This window comes from Equus asinus, chromosome 15, assembly GCF_041296235.1.
Source record: "Equus asinus isolate D_3611 breed Donkey chromosome 15, EquAss-T2T_v2, whole genome shotgun sequence".
In the NCBI taxonomy this organism is placed as follows: Eukaryota; Metazoa; Chordata; class Mammalia; order Perissodactyla; family Equidae; genus Equus; species Equus asinus.
The window spans coordinates 45,351,676-45,365,275 of NC_091804.1; the positions used below are offsets into that span (position 1 = coordinate 45,351,676).

The following is a 13,600-nucleotide window of genomic DNA, read 5'->3' on the forward strand; positions in this document are numbered from 1 at the left end:
CCTGGGAGCACAACCTTGGTTCATCCCTTCACACCAATCCATGACTCAGTGTTTACGTCTGGAAGAGCCCCACCCAAGATGGTTTCTTTCTTGCAGACCTTATCAGAGCTTTTGCCATGCTACAGAGAATAATGATTTTCCAAGAGGGAGGAAAAGCAGGCCATGTTTTGCAAACTCTTTTAACCCTAATACCACCCTTTTAGCAGAACTGCCTGCCTGAGCAAGTATTTTCACTGGGCTCCCTGAACTAAAACAGAGAGGTTGAAGGACTTGCTCAAGGCCACACAGCAGCTTCGAGGGATCCCTTCGTCCCCCCTAAAAGCGTCCTGGGGTTGTTGCTGAAGGTGGTGGGGGGCAGGGGAAAGCAATGCTGCCAAGGAAGCAGAAAAGCCTTGTTCCAAAGAATTGTAAAATTTATTGTATAAGTATTGCAGCTTTTCAGAACGTCGTCATTGCCACTAATGATTATTGATACACAACAAGCGATTTCATCAGGCCTGGGGATTGGCATCCAGATACAGAGTCTTACACAGCAGCAACAGGGGCGCTGCACCCGCGTGCCACGCAGTTTACATACATTTAACTTGAACAGAACTCAGGAGACAGGGCTGCGAAGGAGAGCGGATCCAACGCCAGCAACGCGACGGACCAGCGTTGCCGTGAGCGCGACCCCGTGGAACCAGCAGGCACGGGGGAGCGGGGCGTGTCCTTCAGAGCTCTATGGCACGGCACAAGTGGAAGCGTGGTTTCCGGAAAAACAAAACACTTTCTTTCCTAATCATCAGGATATTTTATGGATCTGCAAGCTTTGTGTTGTCACACGTAGGGAAAAAAAAATCTCTGAAAAGTACAATTCACAGGGAAGACAGACGAGGACAGGGAACGGATTCGGTTCTCTCCCTGCCCTGGGGACGTGGGAGAGGAGTCACTTTCAGCTCTTGGCAGAAACCCTGGGCTTTAGGGAAACACGGACAGCTCTTACTGCACACTGCTAAGTCCATCTGCGTAGACCCGGGCTGCGGGGGAAATGACCTTCTTTGGGGAGGAGACGCAGTGGTGGACAAACAGGGAGACAGCGGGAGGTGAGAGCCAAGCCCACCCTGGTCCCCCTCCACCTAGCCACTGCCGAGGGCTCCCTAACTTTCTGCTGGAAAAAGGGGGCCCCCTGAGGGGTGCTTCTCAAAGATACTGGCACGGCAGCCACTATCTAAAGAACAGCCTGCACTCCCAGAGTTCTGGGGTCCAGCAGAGAAACCAAGAGCTTACTACTCCGGCAGCAGTTTCCAGAAACACACCCACTGGTTTTCCAGGGACGCGCCCCGACTTTGACAGGCCACCCCACCATGAACTTCTCCATCTGTCACCCTCTGGGCACGAGGCCCAGGGATGTCGCAGCATTCAGACCCGGACGGCAACACGGAGCCATAACTGGAGGGGCGTGCTGTGCCCTGAACTGGCTGAGGTCAGTAACCCATGCCCCCACATTCTCCTCCTTGCTCCCTCAAACACGGCCAATCCAGGCCCCGCCACCAAGCAACAGATCCGAGCAGTTGGCTCAAGGGGACCCGGGAAGGAAGGCTCGGCTTGGCTGTCTGCAGACCCCGCTCACACCAATGAGGTCCACTTCCAGGTTTTTGACCCAGATGGGAGTTAAACGCAGGACTTGACGTAAGAGGCTGGAGGGGCAGGAGGGGCACCTGACCAAGCGAGATGGAGGCACATCCAAGGGGGAGGGAGAGCAGGCGGGACAGACCCGGCGCCCTGGGGTGTTGGAAGGAGCAGCCCTTTGGGGTGGGCGGGAAGGCCAGTCCCGGTGAGCGGGGCACTGTCCAGGCACCCCTGCCCAGTGACAAGCCCACCCAGTGCCCCCGCCCAGCGACAGGAGAGCCAACCGCTTCCTCGGTAAGGCACTAGGAACGCTTCACACAAAGGAAAGATACGTTTTTAAAAATTTTTATCTATAAATGTGTCCCCGTACCCTTCTGGACAAGCTATATTGATTTCTCTGCATGACCTTTTAAGAGAATCCTCCTCCTCCTTGAGAGAGAGAAGCAAGTTCCGGCTAAAGACCCCTCGGACAGGCAGCTTTCATCGCCAAGGTGCAAGCCCTTCCCACCAGGCTGGTCAGCCAGCACAGACACCGTGCTCACAGGTCGGTCACTGTGTTCTTCTCACGTATATAAATAGAGTTCAAATGGTCAGAACTTCAAAGCTGTTCTCAAGGTCTTTGTTTTTCAAGTAATAAAAAAGTTGCTTAAAAACACTAATTATTGCCTCTCACACCTTTCTCGCCCGTTCGTCTGCTAGCTGGCATTCTCCTGAAAATGAAACACCTCCGTGGGATGGGATGGGGGGCTTGCTCTTCTGGCTGGGGGAGTCACCCAGTAGAGTATGGGCAAGTCCTCAGTGGGAGGAAAGACCTCCGGCTCCAGCCACTGTCTCCGGTAGATCCCAAAGGGCCCCCACTCCTCTCTCCTCCCCCTGCACCCCACCAAGGGGTCCCGACCAACCCAAACCTGCTCAGTAAAATCCTGGTGAACGAGAGTTGTGTCTGATCAAGAGGCCTATGAAAACACAGATAAACACATCAGACATGACTGTTTCCATGGGAAGGAGCCGCAAGTGTGGGAACGGAGGTAAAGAATTCTGCTTCTAAAGCATAAAGCCAGAGTCTGCGTCGGTTTGGCTGTTTCTCATTCTAACCCCTGCACGTGTCCTGGGAGGAACCTGGGCGTGTCCGCTTCTCATCTCTGGTCTTCCGTGTATGGGCCTGTTAACTGAGAATCGACACGGAAAGAGAAAGACAGGCATGAGGTCAAATTCCTAAAACTTGGGCCTTTCCTCTACGCCAGTGGACCGCACCAAGCTCAGCCGACAAATTCAGGAGCCACCCGCACCGCTGCCCGAGCTCTCGCGGGCACAAGCCAGCGACATGTCCCCCTGGCAACACGCGCAGGGAGCGGCTGCAGCTTTGAGGGGGGCCTTAGTCCCTTCCTACGGGGCCTTTCAGGGTTAAAAAAAAAGTGGAGGAAAAACTAAGATTCCTTCAGTTAGGGTTTATTTGCATTTCGGGAAAAGCAAAGCCACCACTTGGAACTTGGTGCCTTGAGTAACTTTCCTATTTAGTCTGCGATCCAAATGCTCTTCTGGCCCAGAGGGAAAAAATGTCTCCTTCGGGGTGGGGAATGTATGCGAGGTAATAACCCATCACTCGACAGAAGCCTCCACTTCGCAGAGGAGCGCCCCGTCCAGAGGCCCCTCTCCAAACCCCACGCGGAGCCCACCCTCTGCCTGACGTGACCATGAAACTCCGACATTTCTCCCTTAAAAGTCTCGACAGACACAACGTTTCCATCAAACGAGCACTGACATATTTATATTAAAAAATAGTGCAAAAGCTCAACATTTATATAAATAACTCTAAACCCCTGCTTCGTAATTTTTTTTCTTTACAAGGTAATACACGCTTTCTGAGTTGGCACTCAAAAATTGCCATTTTTTTTCTCTTCTACTTCAGAAAACAACTTTTTTTTTAATAGGCCTCTTCTAATACAAAAATACTCCTGCCCTCACACATACAGTTTCTCTTATTTCATATATATTTATATATATAATATTGCAGATCTTTAAACAAAGGTTTTGTGCAAATATGTCTTTAAAGTTAAGTGAAATCATCATAAACAAACAAAAGAAAATAAGCATTCACACACACAGCTCAACTAGAAACAGAAAAGACTAGTGTAGGATTTTTTTTTCTCTTTTGCCTTCAAGACACAGCTCAACAACGAAACGTGGTTTTGCAAGCTTCCTTAGCTTGTGCATTCAGACCAGACAGAACATGTAAATATTTATACACAGAGAGGTGGGGAGAGGACGGCCTCCCACCGCCCGCCCGGGCTCCTCTCGTCTCTTTAAGAAGTGCGGGCTCTCGCCCCTCCCTCCTGCTGCCCCGGCCCTGGCCGCCCGGGATTCCTAGAGAGGGTGTCCTTTCTGCTTATCCTTCTCTTTGCTCCAGGCGGCTGTGCTCTCCAGGGGGGCGATGTGTGCGTGGTGGAGCCGGGTGCCCTCCAGCAAGGAGTGCGGCCCACTGCTCTGCTGGTGCTGGAAGGAGGAGGACCCGGGGTAGTGCCCGATGACCTCGCTGTAGGTGGGGGGGGGGCCCTCCATGCGCCCGCCGCCCCCGTAGCACGTGGCGCTGATGCCCGAGTTACTGCTGGGGGGGCAGGGGCCGCCCAACATGGCACTGTCCATCAGGTCGCTGTCGAAGATGGTTCTGTTGGGGGGCGCGCGCACCGACTCCCGGTTCAGCTCCAGCTGCTGCTCGGCGTCCCGCAGCTGGAGAGTGCAGGGGCCCTGGTAGGGCGGGGGCTCCTCCCCGTCCGACAGGGAGATGGTGGGCGGCAGGTCGATCTCATGCTGCAGGTACGGGTACGTGGGCTGGAAGCGGTGGAAGCGCGCCCGCTGGGCGAACGGGGGCACAGCCAGGCGGTCGGCGGGCCGAGGCGGAGCGTAGACCTGCGGCTGGAGGGGCAGAGCAGAGTGAGGGTCCCCCGGAAGCAGGGCCTGAGACCGTGATTTGGCTGCAAGGGACTCTGCTCTTTGGGAAAGGATGGGGGCGAAGGGGCTGAGCCTGGAGTCCAGCCCCGGCCTGATGGCCCGGGAGCCCTGGAGTATGAACATCATCACGGGGTTAAAACAGGGGCAGCCTTTGTCCTTGTGGGTCACAGATATGGTGGGCTGCTCCCTGGGGGTACAGAGCATATGATCCCGGGGCAGGGGGATCCCATCGCCAAGGACGGTTCTTCGAGAGGGTGGAGGTGTGAGCCTGTAGCAGCCACTCTTCCAGCAGTGGGAGCGCCGCCCACCTGGTGACGGGGACCTGCGGGGCGGGGGGCCTTCCGCGTCCACTACAGTAGCCTTGGGGGGCACGCCAAGAGGGGGAACAGAGGGCTGGGGTGATGGAGGGGAGGGAGCTCGGGGTCTCACCTCTGGGATTCCGCTGCCTGACACTGTGCTCTCCGAGGGCCAGAGGCATCCTTCCTGTATGGGGACGAAACAGACGGGGTCAGCAGGATGGACACAGGTGGGAGAGCAGAGGGTCGCCCGGCTTTGATTCTGAGACCTTCCAACTGGAATCAGATCTGGCACGATCCACTTCTCTCTATCCCCACCTGGCTGCCCCGGCTGGGGCCGTGGACGTTTCTCTCGGACACAACCACAGTTGCTTTGCCACCGATCTCCTGGCGCCCACTGCTGTCCCCCAAAATGCATCCTCCGCTCCCACTTTCCAAAACATACACCTGATTCATGGTCCCTTCTTCTCAAAACCCTCCAGCAGCTTCCCATGTGTGGACCTTAGAATAATCCAGTTAACCCATGAGCTGGCAGGTAAGGAAGCCTGGCGTGATCTAGCCCTCCTGGCCTTGACCACCATTGCCTGCTGTGCAATGACCTTGGGCGAGTTACTTAACCTCCATGCTGTAGCTTCTGCATCTGAAAATGTGGATACTGATAGTACTCGCCTCAAGGAGCTGCTGAAGAACTTAAGGAGCGGAACACGCAAACCACCTGGAACACACGTGGCCCTCAGGAAGCACAGGAAAGTGCTGGGTGCCACCATCACTCAGCCTCCAGCCACGCTGAGCCGCTACCTACAGCATCAAAGTGCTAAGTGTGCACCTCAGGGCCTTTGCACTGACCACCCCAATGCAGGGCTGGCTCCTTCTTGCTTCAATTCCAGTGTCCCCTGCAGACATTCTCTGACACCATTGTCTAAAGGGCCTCTCCCATTAAAAATCCTGTCCTCTGCTATTTCCCTTCATAGCATCTGTCATATCTGGGATCATCCTGTCTATGGTTTATTTAGCTCTTTACAGTCTGTCTCGCCCTCTATATCGTGGGCCCAGTTTAGAGGTGAAGGAGTATAGGAGAGTTAACAAGCAAAGTGCCCCACACAGCTGCTCCACCACAAAATGATGACTTGCTTAGTCAACAAACACAGAATGTGGCACCACGTCTGGGCCTAGCTCCGTGCCAGGTTTTGGGCATGTGGCTGCCACCTCACGAAGCTTATATCCTCTGCTGAGATTCTGGGGGCGCCATCAGCTCCCCCCAGGGATCCAGGAGGCTGGCGCTGGACTCCACTCTGCCCCGGCGGCCAGGCTCTGGGAGGACAACTTGGCCCTGTCACACCCACCTGTGGGCTTCCAGCCCCAGGACAGGCTCCCTTGCCCCACCCCCACCTGTGGGCAGCACCTGCCCACTCAGACCACCTCGACCTCAGCCTGGGCTGCTGTGGGGAGAGCCTGGGAGAGTGAGCCCCCCTCAAAGGGGCCAAGAGGCTGGGAGGCAGCATACTCTGCAGACACCAGGGCCCTCAGCTCCCACCGAGCTGGGACCCAGGCTTCAGCGACAGCTCTCAACTGACGGAAGACCCTGCCCCTGAGATACCCACTTCACAGGGCAGGAAAGCTGGGCCCCAAGTGAGGACCAGTTCATGTGGGGCAACCCAGACACTGGTGGTGCACAGTGACAGCCCTGGGCCCGGGGAGGGGCGCTGTCTTTCCATTTCACAGCTTTACTGAGATGTAACTGACATACGATAAACTGCACATATTCCAAGTCGACAACTCGGGTAAGTTTTAAGTTTTAGCATATGTATATACCAGGAACTCATCACCACAATCAAGATAACGAACATATCCATCGCCTAAAAGTTTCCCTGGGGGCACGTTTTCTTGAGGGTCCCCAGGTAAGTCGATCCTTGTCAGCAGTCTGGGGAGGAATGGCCCAGAGGCTGCAGTTTCCTGGATGGCCACTAGGGGCGCTCTGTGTCTCTCAAAACTGTCCCATCAGGCATGTGCTCGCCCCATAAAGACTCGGGGTCCAGGATGCTCCAGCGCCAGGATGCAGAAAGCAGACGCACACCCTTACTGTTAATATGGTTGTCAGCGCCCACTTTGTTAGTGACATGAGTAATGCTGGACCAGTTGCTGCCTTGGAGCCAGGCATCACGTGTGCTCTTTAACCCACCCTCTCAACTCCCCCGACAAACCCGCGAGGCTGGCCAAAGTCAGTTAGCGGAGCTGAGCTGGCCCGCCTGGGAGGAGGCAGCGCTGGGATCCAAACCCTTGTCGCCTGCCTCCAGGCCCACTCAGACTCAGGCCGATCCTGGCCGGCTCTGTGGCCCCCAGCACAGCCCACGTGTGAGCCAGGAAGCAGAGGGGGCCGTCTGCCTGTCCCATTAGAGTGGGGAGCCCTTGGGAGGGGTGCCAGCAGCCAAGCCTAGCTCGCCTAAAACCCTCCCATGAAGCCCTCAGCTGCCGGCCCTGCATCACATGGTCACTGACAACCTCTTCCCACCACTGCCCACCCCCACTCCCCTGCCCCAGTCCAGCTGTTCTCCACCGGGCAGCACAGTGGCACCACCCAGGGAGCTTAAGAAAACACCAAGCAAAGCCTGGGGGCCCCAGCACAGTCCCAGAACCACCCACCATCCTCATCACCTGACTACCTCCAATTTGTGCACCTGGAGATCACCTCCTCCTCCAGGGAGCCTTCCAGGAACCCCCCACTGAGCCAGATGCCCCTCCCCAGGCTCCCACAGCATCTCAGCTCCTGTGTCAGCCAGGCTCTGCTGCAGTCACCCCATGCCCACAGGCTGCGCCACAGTAGGTGCAACCCTCTCGCCCACAGAGGCTGCGTCTTACACGCCTTGGGCAAGATGGTCTGTCACACCGATAACAAGGCTGCTGCAGGGCAAACGCAGCCACAGAATACACCATGGGAATGCACATGGCTGGGTGCCAATAACTCTGCTTACAACAGGCAGCCAGGTCCTGGTCTGTACCTTGAGGAGTCCTGACCCACCTTCAACTCCAGACTCCAAGCTACGTGCCTGCTTGACAGCGCCATGCGGCCAGATGCCAGTCCTGACTCTTCCCCTAGGCTCCTCAGTGAACGGGACTGCCACCCACCAAGCTTTGCAGGCTAAACATCAGGTACTTATAAATGTTTACTGGAAGAATGGAAGAGCGGGACACTGCTTAGGACCCAGCCTGACACAAGGGGCCCCAAGAGAGTTCTGAGTCCCCCAGAGGCCACAGCACTGAGCCCTGGGGGAGCAGGAGACCCACTCGAGGGCTGACTTGGAGGCAGAGAGGATGAAGTGTTGCCCCATGCAAGGCCCTGGCCGAGCCTCCAGCACGATCCGTGCCCGCCCAGGCTGAGCAGGCCTCACACACGAACCCCCGTCTTCCGAGGGAGCCGCACATGAAGTGGCTGTCACGGTCCAAGATGCGTTATCTTTTGGGGGAATAATTAAAGGCTGTGAAAGGGATTCAATTAAAAGCATGGATTGTCTATCCAAACTGGTCCCTGAAAACAAAGCTCGGGGACCCAGGGACAGCCCAGAAAGGGCAGGAGGCTTCCTGGGTGGGGCCCGGCTGCACCTGTCCACTGCTCACAGGTGCCCAGGTGGAAGTGCACCTGCCTTTACAGGTAACACTCCCCTCACCTGCCCGCTCAGGACAAGCCCCTGGAGACCTACAGTCTGTGCCACTGCAGTGGCTGGATTGTCACTGTCGTGACCATCATGCAGTATGTCCTGGCTTCCCAGGGAAGGGCACCAGGCAGGGAAGTGACATCCAAGGGCCACAGGGCTTACCTGCATGTGAGCCCCACCCTCAGAGAGGTGAGAAAACAGACTCCTAGGGGGTCACCCTGAAAACCATGGCAGAACAGCCATGCCGGGGGGGGGGAGAGGGGCCAGCCGCAGGCAGACAGCTGCCGGGTCTCAGTCTCTCTGAGAGGTCACGGGGCCCCAGACTCCTCAGACACGTCCTGTCTGGCAGGAGGTTCCCAAGGGAGCCACCACACTTACTTCAGGCCTAAGAAAGCTCCTGTTTACCCAGCCGGGCATCCCCAGGGCCTGTGCGGGTGGCTGGGTGATGGTGGGGCAGGGGTGGGGGAGGGGGCGGCTTTCTTTTAGCCTCAGGTGTCCAGGAGGCAAGGCCCGAGTCCTGACCTCCCCAGGGCTGCCTCCCCCTCACACCAGAACCCCTGCCATTTCTCCAGCACCCTCCCACGACCACACAGGCAGGAGAAGGGCTAGCTCCACCCACTTTCCAGATGCACACACTGAGGCCAAGGGACGAGATGACCCCTCTGGAACCCGCACTAGTGGGCTGGTGTCTTCTCGTTTGTCCAAAGTGCCCTTGATTGGCCCAGCATCCGAGGGAGGAAGAAACAGGCCCGGATGCTTCAAACTGCCATTTAAAAGCAGGCCAACATTCCTACTCTTTGAGCCCGATTCTCCTCCGTGGATGGGGTTCCCGGCCACTGAGGGGGGGTCTCTGAGGCAGCCGTGGCAGGCAGAGTGCAGCGCAGGGCAGCAGCGGCCCCAGGGCTGGGTGACACGCAGGGAGCTGGCTGTCTAAGTGGCCAGTCCCGCAGAGCAGCAGTGCCCAGCGCCCTGGGACACACACAGGGCCTCAGGTTTGGGGCAGCCCATGTTCCCCTCAGAGGGACCAGAGCAGATGCTCTTGGCCCTAGCAACCTGGTGACACACCGAGACTGAGGCCTGATGGCAGGGAGAGGCCCAAACCTGCCTGGGCCGGGCCTGCCAGCCTGACCTGGCTCAGCCCCACAGACTCTGGGCACTGCCACCAACCCCAGGCCCCGCAGAACCTAGCCCACACCCGGCACCGCCTCCTTATTCCGTCACTGTCCTCCTGGCGGCCAGCAAACATGGCTCAGAGGCGCTCCGTCCCACGGCCCCGGGCCGCCTGCTATCAGACAGCACTCTTGTCCCAGGTTAAGTCACACATCGCAGGCTTGGAGACGGAGAGCGTACAGAGAGGGACCGTGTACTCCCCTCAGTCCATCTGTGGAACAGCCAACACGGGGCAGAGCTCAGCCCCGAAGGCAGAGGGGGACACAGGGGACCTGGGCAGGCTCCCGCCCGCCAGGAGCTGCTCCAGCTCCGATGTGTGGACTCTGGAGGGGACATTCCGGGATTTCCAGATGCCCAAACGGGCTCACGATTCTACTAACATATCAAAACGCAGTGTTACCATTAACAGCAGGCACAGCACTGGCTGGTCCCCCCCACCCTCCCGGCATCGCCCCCGTCCCGCAACCTCACGCCAGCCTTCAGAGGGGCCTCAGAGCCTCACCCCGATGGGTCTAGCTGAACAAGCCACCCTGGGAGTTTCGGTGACCGCCCTTCAGCATCCTTCAGAGCCTCAGCATCATCTGATTTAGGTACTCTCGTGTGTCTAGACGCAGCCCAGCAGGCAGCCACCCCATGGGACCTGCTCACAGCCATGCCCTCAGTGCCTGGTGGGCTCTAGGCATGCAGAGGGCGCTCAGGAGCTATCTGTCCAGTGAATGAATGAAAGGGCGGGTGGACGGATGGGTGGATAAAAAGTGAATGGAAGTGCCTGCAGTTCCGCAGGATCGTCAGCCCTGTGACGCAATGAATGGGGACGGAAGTCCCGCTTCATGGATCGGGGACGCGTCCAAGGGCACAGGGCCAGCACCGTGGAGCTGGGATTCAACCCAGGCCCAGGAAGGGCCTTTTTCCGAGTGACCTGTTGCCTCCAAGGCGCTGAGTCCCTGGCGCAGATGCCCGTAGGGTGTTGGCGTGGGAAAAGGCCACCTCCCTTCTGTCTGGGTCGCAGCTGCAGGACTGAGGCCACCTTTCCCATCAGGCCTCTGCCTGGACCCAGAACGGCCTCCCCACCGCCCGCCCAGCACCCCCCTGCGGCCACCGACTGTCTGCCTGCTCTCAGTCTCGCCCCCCCCCCGGGTCCTGTGAGGAGCCCGCCCGGGACACAGGGTGCGAGCACTCACCGAGGACAGGGCGTCTGCTCTCCTCCTGCCCTGGCTGTGCCGGCCCATGAAGGAGCGCGCCGACAGCTTGTAATGGCTCAGCAGGCACGTGATCACCACCACCATCACCATCACCACCACCACGATGATGGTGATCTCCACGAACTCCAGCTCCGCTGTAAGACGGGGGCACATGAGATGCGGGGGGCCCAGCCCTCAGAGTGTTCCCCCAGCCCAATGCACCTCCAGCCCGACACCCCCCCGACACAGTCACACCCCCGGACACAGCCACACACCCCAACACACACCCTGACACACACCCCGACGCACCTCCACACCCCCAACACACATGAGCCCGAACACACACACCCCCCCCAACAGAGATAACACACAAACATATGCACACTGCACATACCTGCACACATACACACATATCACACACACCACACTCACGAACATGCACCACCCTCGACAGCACAGGACAGGACAGGAGTGTGTGAGGAACCCCCCGCCCCCGGTAACGAGGCCTCAGAAAAGCCGCAGTCCAGGTGCCTGCAGACGCTGCAATTCTCATTTCCTTTTTTTGGTTTGGTTTTGTTTTTCCCCTCGAAGGCGGAAAAACCCTCAAGTACTGGAAAAGGAAGACGGTTATTTTGATTCTGCTGGAGCCGGGGCGCTTTCTGCTGACTCAGGTGGGTGCGAGGCGGCCGGCAGCTGGCCGCGGTCGGTGCCAGCAGAGCAGAGCCCCCAGCAGCGGGCCAGCCGCCAGTGCCATCCTGCAGGTCCTGTGCGGGGACACGGCACAGGGGCAGAGGGGAGGCGGCTGGCAGCGTGGGGGCGAAGGCCCAGCCTCCCCCACCAAGGCCCCACGGGGCACACCACCACGCCCCCCCGCCCAGCATGGAGGGCGGCAGGAAGGCTCCCCGAGGCATGCAAGCCGCCAAGGGCTCCCCAGGCGGGTTCAAGCTCAGAGCCGCTGACCCAGCTCCTCCCCCTCCAGACAGACATGGAGCTGGAACAGCGGGCGGAGAGACTGCAGAGTGCCAGGCAGTGTTGGGGGCGCCGTGTCACGGGCTCCGGCCCATCGTGCTGGGCCCAGACAGCTCCAAACCAGTGACGGCCAACCCCTCCAGCCACCCCGCCTGTTCCCTGAGGCTTCAGCAGGACAGCCATGCATCCCATGCGCACGTTTCTGTCGGCACAGCTGCAGAAGCCTCTCCACTCGGACGCCCCCTCCACATTCTTCCAGAAGCCCCACCAGGCTCCCCAGACGCCCACCTTCTCATGCCCTGCCACACAGCTGCCAACGGGGCAGCGTCACCTATGGCCTTCGTAAGCCGGGCGAGTCTGCCCCCAGGGAACACATGGCAATGTCTGGGACATGAGAGGCTGTCGCAACCACGGGTGCTCCTGGCGTCGAGAAGGCGGGGACTTGGGTGCTGCTCAACACCACAGGGCACAGGACGCCCCACAGCAGAGGGCGACGCATGCATACCGGGCGCCTTTACAATCCCATCTCACAGGCGAGGAGACTGCGGCCCAGAGGTCAGGTGACAGCCTTCGTGCAGCCCAAGAGCCCAAAGCTGGTGGCTCCTCGCACTTGACCATCCACTGGAGGTCGGCCTCTGCGCCCGGGAATCAATCTGGAGCCTGGACCTTGGCTCTGGCCCCTGGCTGATAGTACTTCCCCATTTCGTCCTGGAGGGGCCCGGAGGGAGGAGGAAGCAGCCAGGGTCAATGGTGAGACTTTCTCAAGCCCCATGAAGGCCAGGGCCCGGCGGGAAATCAGGCAAACCTTGAATGGCCCACAGGTCACCCTCACTTTCCAGCCGGAAGGGCAGGCTGGGCCTGGGTCGGGCAAGGCCAGGCCTCTGACCCAGTAATGGTGGCTACACCTCCTGCCTCCCCAGACAGGCTGGTCCAGGGCCTGGGCAGCCTGGCCTGATTCCACAGGGCCCAGATCCCATCTTTAGGGCCCGGGAGAAAGCCGCCTTCAGGGGACACACAGGCCCGCTTTGTGCAGCACCCACTCACCCGCCCTCCAGAGGAGCCGCATGTCCCCTCCCCAACTTCATGCACTCTTCACCCCAGTGGGGACCTTGGCGGTGGCCACCCTCGGCCCTTCCCCCTGCTGACCCAAGGGCCCTGCCTACGCCAGGCCTGGAGGAAGGGAGGTGTGTGGCTGCCTTTGTCCCTTTCCCAGACCCTGGTGGCCTGCAGGACCCAGGCCAGGCCGCTGCCCTCCTCCTGTGTCTGGGGCCCCGGAGACAACAGTGAGACCGTGGCTGAGGCAGCAGGGCTAGTGGGGGCCGAAAGGGGCCAAGGGGTGAGGCCCCAGTGGGCCGAGGGGGTGTGAACAGACCCTCCGTGGCTCTCCCAGCCTCCCCAAGAAGGGCGGAAAGGGCAAGAGGATCTGATTCCTGGGGGCCGGTGACCAGAGCGTAAGAATTGCTCCCAGAAATGAGCACAGGCTCCTGAAAGCACAATGTGCCACCCTGGTCCCTGGGCCACAAGCCCCTTATGGCACAGACCCAGGAATCCACACGGGAAGGGGAAAGAAAAACTCTCCGAAAGAGAAACGACAGCTGACTTCTGGGCTACACCCTGGAAGTCAGGGGCCTGGGTTCCAGGCCCAGAGGAGGAGGGAGGGTCCCGAGGGTTCCCGACTCCGCTGAGGCACCATCAGGACCCCCACCTGGCTCCGTGCGACCCTGGACTCCATCTCTGAGTCCATCCCCGCTTCCCTTGTAAAGGGGGAGATGAAAGA

The 13,600-nt window shown here is 59.0% G+C and overlaps 1 protein-coding gene across 5 annotated transcripts in view; it reads right to left on the bottom strand.

Annotated features, from left to right (window-relative positions):
- Positions 1-392: 392 nt before the first annotated feature.
- The window catches only part of PMEPA1 (prostate transmembrane protein, androgen induced 1), a 58,233-nt gene continuing 45,025 nt past the window's right edge, over positions 393-13,600 (bottom strand). For 2 of the 5 annotated variants that reach the window (XM_044748839.2, XM_070486181.1), the window contains exons 2-4: positions 10,855-11,009; positions 4,987-5,040; positions 393-4,521 (exon numbers count right to left, since the gene is read on the bottom strand). In XM_044748839.2, coding sequence (XP_044604774.1) covers positions 3,973-4,521; positions 4,987-5,040; positions 10,855-11,009 — 758 coding nt within the window. In that variant the 3' untranslated portion in view covers positions 393-3,972. The other 3 variants (XM_070486183.1, XM_070486180.1, XM_070486182.1) reach the window with 3 other exon arrangements.